Raw genomic sequence first — 14,235 nt, forward strand, 5'->3', positions numbered from 1 at the left:
CATCCAGTCCATTATCAGGTCCAGACACGAGTTCAGCACAGAAACCACCTCACCTGGATTGGTGGAAAACAAGAGGTAGAGCTGAATATCGTCAGCATATTGCTGACTCCTCAGCCCAAACCTCCTGATGACTTACAAAACTTACAAAAACTCCTTGAAACAGAAAAGCCAGATTTTGGAGAGCAGAGAAGGTGTATTAATCTTTGTAGCCAACACAACCTTTCAGCAACCAGATGGGACCAAATAGTTCCTTCCCGTCTCTGGTTACTGCAAAACAGACTGTTCACCTTCATCTCCAACGACTTTTATTGATCAATTTTACTTGACTCATTTATCCCATGTTCTTCTGCTGGAAAGTCTCCCACACCAAAATATAGAACAAAAATAAGGCAGTCTGTGCCTTGGGTTTGCAACCTAAAAAGACATGACACCAAAGGAAAGGGCAATGGGGAAGAAAAAGCACACAATGATACCAATTAGTAGTACTATTCTGTTCTTATAATTACCAGATTTGATGGAAGCAGGCTTGCAAAAATAGCCTCATGAGCTAAATGTCTTTGAAGTGAGCATAGAGCTGCTGGATAGCTCAGTGGTTTAGGCATCTGGCTGTGGAGCCAAAGGTTGGGAGTTTGGTTCCCCAGTGGGCCTCCTCAACAGGGGCTGGACTTGATGATCCATAGGGTCCCTTCCAGCTCTTCAGTTCTAAGATTATTATTTATTGTTAATGCAACTAGAGTTAGCCTTATAAGATGGGGTGTCAGGTCTTCTAAAATTGGTAAAAGCAACAAATGGAGCTGTTCTTATTGGTGTGGGGCCAAAACTCCAGAGGCTTAATGAGACTCTGGCCTCAAGAAAACTTCTTAAGAGTCTGGTTGAATGTGAAGCTTGGCAAGAGCACTCTGTTTAAAAGACAAGCCTTGAAACTTAAGGACACTAGTTATACAGAGCCTCTTATAAGACTGCTTCCATCCTTCCCACTTAACTTTAGCATAGTAAGAGACTTAGACGTGGGGAGAAAACAACATGAGAGAGTTCTTGGTGATTATAATGTAGTATATTGGCTATGGCTACACATATATACAAGGCAAGATGCATTTGGCATAGTAACATTCAGAGCAACAACATAGAAGTAAATGACCACCAGACGTATTGCTGAGTGGTAAGGTCTCTTCTGTCTCTGTTACATTTATACACAGAACAACCAATCACATTTCACCATTTCCATCTGGTCTTGCTTAACAATCAAGCATTACATCATCTTGTTACACCTGTATGCTGTAAGTCATTACATTGGCTTTTACCTTACATTTGTGACTCTGCACTTCATTACAATATTAAAATTTAACTCCCTGTTCACAAAAAGAACAAAATCCTGATAGTTCTGTGCTGTATCTTGGTCACAGGACACTTCAAACTGATGATCTCTGTGGAAGCAGGGGAGGAGCCCAACTCAGCTGATGAAGCTGAATAATATAAAATAAGAATAAAATTATTCTTACTATTGTTCAGGTCGAATACTCCAAAGAAAGCTGTGATTGCAGGAAGTATGCAGCTCTTAGCAGGGGTCAAGCTTTGTACAGGGAGGATTTTAACAAACCATCCTCACTATGAAGATAAGAACCTGAGAGAAAGGACAAAACAGGTGAGGTGCCACGTTTGTCTCTTTCCATTTCATCATCACCACTAGTTGGGCCTGGCATGAGGTTTTAAACAGGTTGGGATAGTGGAGGCTGTAGTGGTTGCCTGACTTATCTCCTATCTCTCCCAGACCTAAGTCAAATGCACTGCAAGGACCTCGCACTCCCCTCCTTCAGTATTCATAAGTGATGAAAATGAATTTCTATGTTGTTGAGAAAACGTCTCTTATTACAATACAATACAATCATGCTGGCCACGTGACCACGGAAACTGTCTTTGGACAAACGCTGGCTCTACGGCTTGGAAATGGGGATGAGCACCGTGCCCTAGAGTCGAACACGACTGGACTAAATGTCAAGGGGAACCTTTACCTTTACCTTACTGGTGCTCTTAAGTTAAACAGTGTTGACAAACAATGTTTCTAGAAGCTTAACATGCCTATTGTTGCCTAGTTGGTATTCATTGTCCTGTCATTGGAACAGCTGGCACCAGCTTTTAGCCTGCTTGTACTGAAAGATGCAGGACAGGCATAATTAAACTAAGGTATTCATTACCACAAAATACAGGGACAGTCACCAAACTTAATTGTTTTAAAATGGGACTGGAGAGATTCATAGAATGATAGTCATGATAGCCATGTATGACCTGCTGCACCACTGGCAGTGCTTTTCAAATGTAGGTGCTCAGGTACGTAAATGGGAGAATCTAGTTCTATTATTGTCCTGGTGGCCGTCCTTTAGGCCAATGATTCCCAACCTTGGATCCCCAGATGTTCTTGGACTCCAACTCCCAGAAATCTTAGCTAGTACAGCTAGTGGTGAAGGCTTCTGGGAGTTTTAATCCAAGAACGACTGGGGACTCAAGATTGGGAACTACTACTCTAAGCAGTTGATTGATCACTGTAAGAAGAGATTTCTGGTCGATGGTCTGCTTGAAACTGGTTTTTCTTAAATGTTTGTATTGGAATATTTCTGATGATAAAGAGACCATGCTAATTGCTCCAACTGTTCATAGGTTTACCAGGTGTATGCAAAACGATCCCCTGAAGATGTCCACAGGATCCTCAGATCATTTGGCACTGACTTTGTGATCCTGGAGGACAGTATTTGTTATGAAAGGAGACATAACAGAGGCTGCAGATTGCGTGATCTCCTTGATGTAGCAAATGGACACGTAAGTAATTTCCAGTCATTGTCCTGATTATTTTTAAACAACTCTAGATGCTCAGCCACGGGGCCATTTCTTTCTGTAGCACCCTGAAGTTTTAGAGTTACAGCTGAGATTATGCAAAACACATAGTGAACCAGGAAGCAAAGCTGTTAAGTCACTAAAATCGTAGCACTAATATCCTAGTTGGAATTCACAGATAAATCTTGACCCATGCAGTGGAGTAACCCATGTGAAACAAACCAGAAACCAACAAGGAAGGGGAGTTGCAAAAGAAACAGGCCTCCTATGGCTGTTTTCTCATATGTGTTGGCACCCACCCTTTCTACCATTCCGTGTCACCATCTTCCATAAAATGGGAGTGTTTTGAAGCAAGGAGCCAGCTTTACCTATGTAGGCGATCTGTATGATGTAGAATTTTAGAGACTGTTGAATGTCAGTTGAAACCATGCATGCACTAAGGACTATCGGCTAAATCCAATCTTAACCCAGCTTGATCTGTTAAAATCAGTGAGACTTAACATTTGCCATATTGACTATCAATCAAGTCCTACTCGTTTCAGGATAGTAGCCTGACAGATGTTAGTTTGTAAAATCATGTAGAAGGCCATCGATTTCCAATCCCCTGCTCAGTGCAGGAATACCAAAAGTATGTATATCGGTCAGATGGTTGTCTGTCTCTTGAATGTCTCCAGTGTTGGAGTGCTTACCATCCTCAAGGTAATTGATTACATTGCCATGCTGCTCTAACAGTTAGAAAGTTTTTTCTGCTACTCAACTGAATTCTGTCTTCCTGTACCATGAGCCCATCCTGTACTATGAATGGATTGACAACATATTCTGTTCCTTCTGTGTAAAATAATCTTTCAAGTAAGCTCAGTCTTGTAACTGTGCACTTGAATGTAGAAATTAGCATTACCCCTTTTAAATTTCATTATGTTGTTTTTAGCCCAGTGCTTAAGTCTATCAAGATCTTTTTGAATTTTGTTTCTGTCTTCTAGTGTTAGCTAATTTTGTGTCATCTGCAGATTTTATAAGCATTCCCTGCTCCTCCTCATCCAGGTTATTAATGAAAATTTTGAAGGGAACTGGACATGCTTGTTACCTCTGCCCAGTTTGACCCAGTTTGACCTTGTAATTAATAATCCCTCTCTGACTATGATTATTAATTTGTGCCCACTTGATGGTTACACTATTCAGCCCACACCTTGTTGATCAGGATATCATGAGTCTCTTTCTCAAAAGCTTTGCTGAAGTCAGGATACAACGTCTACAGCATTCCTACCATCTCCCAGGAAAGTTACCGTATAAAAAATGATACAAGATTAGTCTGGCAGAATTTGTTCTTGATAAATCCATGTTGGCTTCTACGCATTTTCAAGATGCTTGTAGATTATAAGAAACAAGAGCTGTCTTCATAAAGCAAATTTTGTGTTTTAATAACTGTGTGGATCTTTAAAATCACTACAGGACTCTCATTATGCTGCAACAAGCCTAATACATCTTTGGAGGTTTCTTTAAAATAGCTATTTTTAGGGGAGGAGACATGTAAATTCTTCCTGTCTAATTCTTCACTTAAGATCAGGTAGCCTTTTTTGTTTTCTACTTAAAGTAATCTATAAAATTAGCTGCGCTGTATAGAGCAAGTCATCTCTTGGAAATCTTGGGCTGCCTCTTCCTCTGAGATGGGGACACTGAATCCCATGGTCTGACAGTTTTCAGATGTGTTAGAATCCCTATTTTGCCCAACTAATAATTGCATTATAAGATTTATAGCCCATGGAGAAAAAAGTATTGCGTTAGGGAAGGCAATTTTAAAACAACTAAAAAGCAGTTCTGAAGGAGCCATTAATAAATGTGTCCTTACAGAGGTCATTGGTGACAGTCCGTGTACTGTTAGTTTCAGAATTAGCCATCTAATTAGCAAATTAATAACAACCATTCATTGAATTAAATGGTTTCCAGTTAATGTTAACAGCAGCATTTTCCAATTCAAACGTTATTCATATTGAATATTTAAATTAACTTTAAGATGTAATATTCCAGGCTGTGCTCAGTACTTCAGTATTAATAGAAGCTCTTTTTTTTGTCTGACGTGTGGGGTTGGGGAAACAATCAAGACAGCAGGGCCTGTGCATGTAGCTCTGCTCTTTACTGTCATGGGACATGAGGAGGGAGGTGTGCCTGTGCCGTTCTGTAGTGTTGTCTCTATCTAACTACAGTGGTAATACTAATACAGCTTACTTTGTGTTGATTTCATATATGATGGACAGTTATTACTCAGTGCCTGATACAAGAATGCTTGAACAACTGTATAATTTCTGTTGCAGACTATGGATGGTCCTGGAGGAAATGATCCTGATCTGAAACCATCACCGTATCCTCGCTTCTGTGAGGAAATCAAAAGAAACCTACCTTCATATACAACATATTTTACTAAAGTATTTCAGAACAAAACATTTCATGTTTACAAGCTTGCTAGACATAAAAAGAACACATAGCTTTATCGTAATCATAGTAGGAAATTCTGAAAGTTTACACAAATGATTCTTTTTCTAAAAAAAAAGTGTACACTGGTTTCAAATGTTTACTTCCTAATTACTGTGAAAATTCATAAGGGATTTGTTTTGATAACACTTTTATGTGTCCAGAAAAGCGGTGGGGGTTACGTAAATCCAGTTCACAAAATACTCTCTGGTGGGTTGAAAGGTTCTCACAAACTGTACTGCATCTATGGTGTTATGCATGATTCTTTTCTTTGTTAAGGACAGTGAACACCGCTCATCACAAAACATTCAGTGTGCAGTGGGAGGGAGAAGTTGCATGAGCCTGAAACTTAGTCCCATCCAAAACATGTGCATAGCCTGTGTATTAAGGATGCATATGGAACAACCATTATCTCTTTCCATTAACTGCTGATCTGGAGAATTCCGCCCAGGGTTCTAGCTTGCTAAAGTCCTGTGATAGTGGGCTGTTTATTGTTCTTCTTCATGGCCTCTGTGAATCACACCCCAGGTGATCTGCGCCTGCATGGAGCCTCATCGGAACGTTCTAGAGCTTCTGCGGTAGCAAAAAGCACATTAGAATAAGGCCCCTCCCCCCTCGTATAAGTACCTTGGCACCAAGGCTCCCTTTTCAGTTGTGTCAACCGCCATGTTGAGAGCCTCTTAGTTCTGCTTCTGTGAGTAAAAGAGAGAGTTTATTCTTGATTCCTTCCTGTTACCAATCTTTTTCCTTTAAACTTTTAGATCAAATTCATTATCATCAGAGAGACTTTTCTTTTCTCCTTCGCTTGACCTCCAGCTGCAGCACCCCCCCAATCATTGTTTTTTCTCCTCAAATTATTTTCTCCTATTCATGGCCCCTTTGGGCCTGTTTAAACACTGTGTGGTCTGTGGTAAGAAAATACAACTCTCTGATGGTCACGGCAAGTGTCTTTTTTTGCTTGGGAGTGGCACACCAGATGTCCTCCTGCCAGCATTGGAAGAGCTTCAAGTGCGGAGTCCTCCATTCTTGTTTATCCAGATTAAAACTGTATTTGGGAACAATCCCTTTAACCAACCAAAATGGCCCAACCTCCTTGTAAGGCCACCTCACAAACCAAAGCAATGGAGAAGGCTGTTTCTGAAACCTCAACACACGTCCATCATCCCACTCTGATGCTCTGTCCACTTCGTCTAAAACTTCAAAAACCAATAAATCGAAGTGCTTGATACTGAAATCCTCTATATCGAAGACCTCCACTGAACGTCAAATGTCCACTGAAGCCTCTTCCGTTCCAGAGCCTTCTCCGCCTAAAAGACCTAAACAGCATAAATCTAAAGCTGCAGTCATCTCTCAGCAGCCTCAACCAACCGCCGAATCAATCTCTATTGGTTCACCTTCTGACGATGACGGAATCCCCTCTCATCAACCCTGCTCCCAATCACTGGAATGGAATGACAAAGTCGATAGATTAACATCTTCTCCTCCTGGTCCTCAACACTGTTCTTTCGAGCAACCCTTCCGTAGTTGCTTCACCTGACAGGGTCAACTTCGAAGCACAACTGGAGACCATACCTGTGACAACCCCAGACCTACTGGAGTATACCACCCTTTAACTAAGCTGCCACCAACCATTCCCTATAAGGAGTCACACAGACCAGGAATGGATTTTTAACAAACAAAAGAACAAGGTTTATTTAAATAACAAACAGGGTAAATAAAAAGATCAGGTAAATAGGATAATGTAACGTGGCATAGTCCCAAACATATACATATAACAGTTTGGTTCCCACAGCACCCTTTAAAGTAAAGCACAGACCCTGAACCTATCAGTTCTGGCAACCTATAAAGAAACCTGAACCTATCAGGTATGTACTAACTGACACACAGTTGTACTCAGTCTGACACACAGACTCCCACTTCAGCTTCTCCTAACTTCTCCACACAAGCTCCAAATATATATACAGTACAGCTCCTCCTCCTGATGTCCCGCCTTCCACTCCCCATAGGATGGAACTTTCCCTCCAAACCCATGACAGACAGGTACCATCAGTGCTGTATGTAACACCTCCCCTCTTTATAAGTTGTTTTGCAGGGGAAAAGCTAAAGTGCTTTTCTCCAAAAAAACAACCAGGATCAAACACAAACAGTTAAACATTAACATACAATACCATACTTACTTATACTTACACTCTAGGCTAAACATCTCATTTATGCATTTAAACATTAACATTTACAATACATTAAGTCACCTTTATTAATACAAACCAAGCTTGTTCAAAAAAAAAACAGGTACATTTAACTTTTGGTCACCAAAATATACATAGTCCATGTTTCTTCGCCGTCTTCACTCTTCGGGTCTTCTTGACAAGGCGTCAGCAACACAGTTCATTGACCCTCTGACCACCTTCACTTCAAAGTCATAATCTTGCAGGTTTAAAGCCCACCTCATAAGTTTACTATTGTGGGTTTTCATTGTCTTTAACCACTGCAGTGGTGAGTGGTCAGTGCACAGAATAAAATGTCTTCCCCAGATGTAAGGCTTGGCCTTCTGAATCGCGTATACTATGGCCAGGCACTCCTTTTCCACGGTTGCCAAATGTCTCTCACCTTTCTGGAGTTTCCTACTCAGGTAGGACACTGGATGCTGGTCACCATTTTCATCCTCCTGGCAAAGAACTGCTCCTACCCCGCTGTTAGACGCATCGGTGTAGATGATGAACTCCCGGTCGAAGTCGGGAGCACGCAGCACTGGATAATTGATGAGCGCCTCCTTCAACCTCCGGAACGCCTCCTCACAGTCGCTGGTCCATGGGATGCGGTCATCAGTCTTCTTCCGCGTCAGATCGGTCAGCGGAGTCGCCATCTCGCTAAACCTCGGGATGAACTTTCTGTAGTAGCCCACCAACCCAAGAAATGATTTGACTTTTTTCTTGGTGTTGGGTCTGGGCCAATCACGAACGGCCTCCATCTTGGCCTCTAGGGGCCTGATCACTCCTCCCCCCACTATGTGACCCAGGTATTTTATTTCTGGGCTACCCAGCTGCAGTTTGTTCTCTTTGCAGGGCCTAGGCCAAAGCAATTCCTCCCTTGGGTTAAAGTGCCTCTCCCTGGCTTTCTGGTCATACCAGGTTTTCTGTCTGACCTTTTGAGCTTGCAGGTTTTCTGCTGCTAGCTCTAGGTTTCTCTTCAGGTCATTCATTAAAGAGTCTATATATGTCACAACATCTTGCGGGTCATCCTGGGTGATCTGCTCCCAATTTTGTTTGATTAAATCAAGTGGACCTTTCACCCTTCTCCCAAACAAAAGTTCAAACGGACTGAACCCGGTACTGGCTTGGGGCACTGATCGATAAGCAAACAAAAGGGATTGCAGCTTCTGGTCCCAATTGTTTGGATTCTCTGCCAAGTAAGCCCTAATCATGCGCATCAGAGTCCCATTGAACTTCTCCGTTAACCCATTACTTTCAGGGTGATAGGCAGTGGTTTCCTTGTGTTTAATTCCACAGATTTGCCATAACCGTTTCATGAGCTTTGATGTAAACGATGTGCCCAAATCTGTGATTATTTCTGAGGCAAATCCCATCCTGGACATATACCCCACCAAGGCATCTGCCACTGTGTTAGTTTCAATGTTAGTCAAGGGTATGGCTTCGGGGTACCTCGTGGCATGGTCCACAATGGTGAGAATGAACCGGTTCCCCCTCTTTGTGGCCTTGGGCAAAGGTCCCACAATATCCACTCCTATACATTTGAACGGGGTGTCAATCACAGGCAAAGGGCACAACTTCGCTTTGGTCCTGTCACGGTTATTCCCCTGCCTCTGACACACATCACATTGTTTACAGAACTCCTTGATCTGCTTCCCTATTTCAGGCCAGTAAAAATTTTGTGTGATTCTCTGCTGTGTTTTGTTCACCCCTAAGTGCGCAGCAAACATGTCAGAGTGCCCCCTTTGTAAGATCATGGGGTGATACTTTTCAGGTACCACTAGCTGACTTCTGATCCCATCTCCCCCTTTTGAGATATTCATCAGGGTCTCTCTATATAAAATTCCCTTTTTCTCGCGAAATCTCGCTGGGGTTTCAGGTGTTAGCTGGGTGTCTGTCACCTTTTCAAAACACTTTCGGAGAGTGGCGTCTGCCTTTTGCTCTTGGCCAAATTTGCTGTCTGTGGTTAAGGTTTCTACCACAGCTTCGGAACTACCCTCATCTGCTTCATCCTCGGGCTCTTCAGTACCCCCCTGAACTGTCCCCGTGGTAGCTTGTGAGCGTGTAATCACTAGCACCCGTTTCACATGTTCAGCCAGGTCATTTCCCACGAGCACGGCTGCTGGCAGAGTCGATGAAATCGCTAGCCGCCAAACTCCCCTCCAGCCTTGAAAGCTCACAGGTACCTCAGCTACTGGCAGTGAGATCACCTGTCCCTCAATCCCTGCCACCTTTAGGCTCTCATTTGGGATTATATACTTCCTAGGAATAATGTCTGGATGGCACAGGGTCACCTGGGAACAAGTATCCCTCAGCCCCCTATACTGATGGTCAAGTATTCCTACGTCCACCCCTGCGGTCTCAAACAATTGCGAATCTGTCCTCACTAGTAAGCAGCGCTTGACCTCCACAAGAGGACCATTTTCCCCAGCCTGATCAGCAGATGTATCTGTTCCAGATTGAGTAGCCATGGCAACAGGCTCCCTCAGTGGCAAGGAGCTTTGCTCTTTCTGGACACAGAACACAGCTTTTGGCTTGGTTCCACTCAAATCATGAGGCAAATTTCCCTTTAGCTGCTTTAATTTCTCACACTCTGAGATTAGATGGCCCTTTCCTTGACAGAAATAACATTTTCTGCTGTACTTGGAGTCTTTCTCATCTGGTTTTGGTTTTCCCTCCAAAATCTGAGGTCTTTGTGGTTTCATGTCTGAGGGCTTCTCTTCAACATGGGCCCCTCCCCCTTGCTGGTTTTTCCCTGGTCCCTGAGAGTACTTGCTGTAGGTTTCTTTGGGTTTACCTATCGATTTCCCCTCAGCACCTAAGGGCTTTCTTATTTGGGAAATAAAATCTGCGATCTCTGCCGCTTCTGCCACAGATTTAGGTTTCCTTTCCCTCACATGGAACTTTAGTTCCCCATGCAGGACTGAATAAAATTGTTCCAGCGCTATCAGGTCTTTGAGCTGCTGGAAGGTCTCTGTCCCCTCCTGAGACAGCCATTTCTCTAGCAACCTCACCAGTTGGGCCCCCACTTGGGTAAAAGTCTGCTCTGGTTTTTTTGTGAGTGACCTGAATCTTTGCCTCAGCTGTTCCGCATTTATCCCATGTCTGGCAAACACCAGTTTTTTAAACTCAGCGAAGTCTTTCAGCAGTTCCACTGGCATCTCTGCATAGACTTCTGCCAGGCTGCCACTGATTAAAGATCGCATAATGGTCATCTTCTCAGTTTCCCTTACTGAGAAGTCCACAAACGCTCTTTCCACGAGGGAAAAGAACACCTCAGGGCAATCTCCCTTGTGGTACACAGGGAATTTCTTCAGGTCAGTTTTAAACAATTGGCCCACCTCAGAATCTCTATTGTTATTATTGTTCTGGTTCATCATTTCCAATTTTCTTAACTCAAACACCATCCTCTCTCTCTCCAATCTTTCTTCTCTTTCCATTCTCTCTCTCTCTCTCTCTAATTCAAATTGTCTTTGTTTCTCCCTTTCCCTTTCCTGTTTCTCTTCCTTTTCCCTTTCAAATGCCATTCTTTCTCTCTCTAATCTTTCCTCCATTTCCCTCACCCTCAGTTCATGCTGTTGGGCTAGGAGCATTTTTCTGAGTTCTGGGTTCTGTTCTCCCGTGCTCTCATCCTGCACTGAGCCAAATTCTTCCTCAGAACCTTGGTCTACCTGTGGATCTCTCACTTCACCCATTTCTGCCATTTGGCTTCGAGTCAAGGGCATAATCCCCCCCAGAACAGGCTGCCTTCAAAAGTCAAGCCTCAAAATAAAGCGACGACTTTTTTCCTTTTGCCTCAGAAACAGCCTTCTATAGATTGCTGCTGTTCCTTCATTACCAACTTGCAACTGTTGCCAGGCAGAATCCACCCCCTCTGCTAGGCCTCTCAGCAGACAGGCTAGATCACTGTTACTTCACACAGCTTTGCCTCAGCCCTTTCCCGCCAAAACGGGTTGCCTCAGAGCTCCCTAATCTAGTCGCCCCAATCTGAGTTTGCACGTTCTTCCACTAGCGTACCTCCCCGTGAGGTAAGCCTAGAAGATTACCTACGCGCCCTCAGATTTTCCCTGACTAGACCCCCCTTGCTCTGGGCACACTTGCCAAGGCTTTGCTGGACCACTGGACAACTGGACCAGTCGTATCCCACACGCTGGACACCAATCAATGTGACAACCCCAGACCTACTGGAGTATACCACCCTTTAACTAAGCTGCCACCAACCATTCCCTATAAGGAGTCACACAGACCAGGAATGGATTTTTAACAAACAAAAGAACAAGGTTTATTTAAATAACAAACAGGGTAAATAAAAAGATCAGGTAAATAGGATAATGTAACGTGGCATAGTCCCAAACATATACATATAACAGTGGTTCCCACAGAACCCTTTAAAGTAAAGCACAGACCCTGAACCTATCAGTTCTGGCAACCTATAAAGAAACCTGAACCTATCAGGTATGTACTAACTGACACACAGTTGTACTCAGTCTGACACACAGACTCCCACTTCAGCTTCTCCTAACTTCTCCACACAAGCTCCAAATATATATACAGTACAGCTCCTCCTCCTGATGTCCCGCCTTCCACTCCCCATAGGATGGAACTTTCCCTCCAAACCCATGACAGACAGGTACCATCAGTGCTGTATGTAACAATACCTTATTCAGTAACATCTCATTATCCACCAGAACCACCATCCACTGAAATATCAGCCCCAACAGTCCCTGGAGCCATCTATTTCATCACGCGTGGTTCAGCACTCTCATCAAGTTGCCATTTGCCCCGACCAGTGCTCAACCAGACAAACCACAACCACCAATCAGCCAATTGCTCTATCCAGGCTCAGTCATACCTTCCCACGGCGGGCCTCAATCTCGACACCCATCCATGTCAAAACGGCCATATCACCATGACCCACATGAATTCCAACCTGCTCCCTACCTGGCACCTAAAAGACCCAGGACGGTCGAGCAATTTTCTTCTACACATGAGGCTTTACAGCCTCCTGATATTTTCCCATTAAGCCAGATGAGGGAAATCATTCCTCTCGCTCAGCATCTCCAGCGTCTATATACTCCACTGCTTTACCAGCTTGTCAACATCCTCTGTTTCAACATCACCGAGATACAGGCTCTGATATCGACGATCCTCGATATCCATCCTGGTCCATGGATGCTCGTTCTGTCCTTCTATCAGTGCACAATTTCCATGGTCCAATAGAATCAAGCCATCAAACTCGACATCACTATGACCCCAGGTTTGACACCGATGTTCAACCATATCAAATGACATCCATGGACACTCGGATGATACCTCTCGGTATCGAAAATCCTCGACACCGACAAATGCCCATGAACATGCTGCCTCCATCAACATTCAGCCAAAAACATCAATACTATGACACTCAACCTATTAACACCCAAGTCAATCGACAATCCGTCGACTCCTGACTCAATCCTGATTCCGATCATAGATCCATACCTTAGATGCAGTCAGTATTACTTACCTCACTTTCTCAGCTAGGGAAAGGATAGGCAGTTCCCTGTTCTTCTCACTCACGCATTTGCCCACAGGTACTTTTATCACCAACTTTTCCCTATGTGTAGGACCACTATCAGGGGTCTCTTTAAGCTTCTCAAGCAAGGGTCTTTTAAGTGCAATCTTAAATGATTGGTTGGTTTTAGATACACTGCACGTATTACATGATTCTATTCCTTCATTCAGTGATATACTAGATAAGGGTTTGCTTTGTAAGGTTTTAATGTCTACTTGTTCCACCCCTGCCAAAACCAGTTTTCTCCCCTCTATAGTTCTCAGTTCTACTACTAGGTCCTCAGGAGAGATTGTTCTTTCCTAGGCCTCATACAGCAGGGACGTGGTGGTGCTGTGGGCTAAACCACAGAAGCCTGTGCTGCAGGGTCAGAAGACCTGCAGTCGTAAGATAGAATCCACGCGATGGAGTGAGTGCCTGGCGCCTGTCCCAGCTCCCGCCAACCTAGCAGTTCAAAAACATGAAAATGCAAGTAGATAAATAGCGACCACCTCGGTGGGAAGATAACAGCGTTCCGTGTCTAAGTCGCACCGGCCATGTGACCATGGAAGATTGTCTTCGGACAAACGCTGGCTCTATGGCTTGGAAACGGGGATGAGCACCACCCCCTAGTGTTGAACACGACTGGACAACAATTGTCAAGGGGAACCTTTATCTTAGGCCTCATACAAGCTCTTCTCTTTTCCAGGAGCACTTCCCAAGCTTGGCTCTGCCATCTCTAAGGACTTTTCTTTATATAAATGCTCCTTATCCCAGCAAGACCTTTCAGGGTATTCAGGAGACAACAAAGTGGGTGTACTGGTGTCTGCTCCAAAGCAATCTACCCAAATAATGTCCTCCTCCTGAGCCAAATTATTTTTGTTTGAGGTTTTCAAAAGCATGAGATCAGCTTTAGCACCACTCTTAAGCTGGGTATCCAAGGAAACCTCTCCCTCCAGGCTCCCCTGTGCTACAGTATCCAATTGTACTGCAGTAGGAGATTCCTGGCCCCCTGGTGAGAGTGTAAGTGCAAAAGCACTCTGAACATGCTCTATCAACTGCAACTCATCTCCATATATCAGGTCTTTATCAGTCACAGATTTCTCTGGGTGTTCAGGGGTCCATGTACTATCCATGTACTTTCAAAGTACTATCTTTCCTCTGTTCCTCAATACAGGAAGGAATATTAAGGGTTTTCAAAATGCC

At 43.7% G+C, this 14,235-nt stretch overlaps 1 protein-coding gene and 1 long non-coding RNA gene across 2 annotated transcripts in view; one reads left to right on the forward strand and one right to left on the reverse strand.

Annotated features, from left to right (window-relative positions):
* Nucleotides 1-6,729, forward strand: part of DPY19L3 (dpy-19 like C-mannosyltransferase 3) — a 69,027-nt gene extending 62,298 nt beyond the window's left edge. Inside the window, exons 18-20 of the mRNA XM_072980431.2 lie at nucleotides 1,510-1,642; nucleotides 2,653-2,811; nucleotides 5,136-6,729. Of these exons, the coding sequence (XP_072836532.2) occupies nucleotides 1,510-1,642; nucleotides 2,653-2,811; nucleotides 5,136-5,306 (463 nt within the window). The 3' untranslated portion in view covers nucleotides 5,307-6,729. The remainder of the gene's footprint in view (nucleotides 1-1,509; nucleotides 1,643-2,652; nucleotides 2,812-5,135) is intronic.
* LOC144584351 (uncharacterized) lies at nucleotides 6,048-13,010 on the reverse strand. Its single transcript, XR_013538547.1, has 2 exons — nucleotides 12,158-13,010; nucleotides 6,048-6,864 (listed from the first exon to the last, which is right to left on the reverse strand). It is a non-coding gene; the product is annotated as an uncharacterized LOC144584351 (long non-coding RNA).
* Between the last annotated feature and the right edge of the window lie 1,225 nt (nucleotides 13,011-14,235).

The sequence above is a fragment of the Pogona vitticeps genome, chromosome 10, assembly GCF_051106095.1.
Source record: "Pogona vitticeps strain Pit_001003342236 chromosome 10, PviZW2.1, whole genome shotgun sequence".
Lineage (NCBI taxonomy): Eukaryota > Metazoa > Chordata > Lepidosauria > Squamata > Agamidae > Pogona > Pogona vitticeps.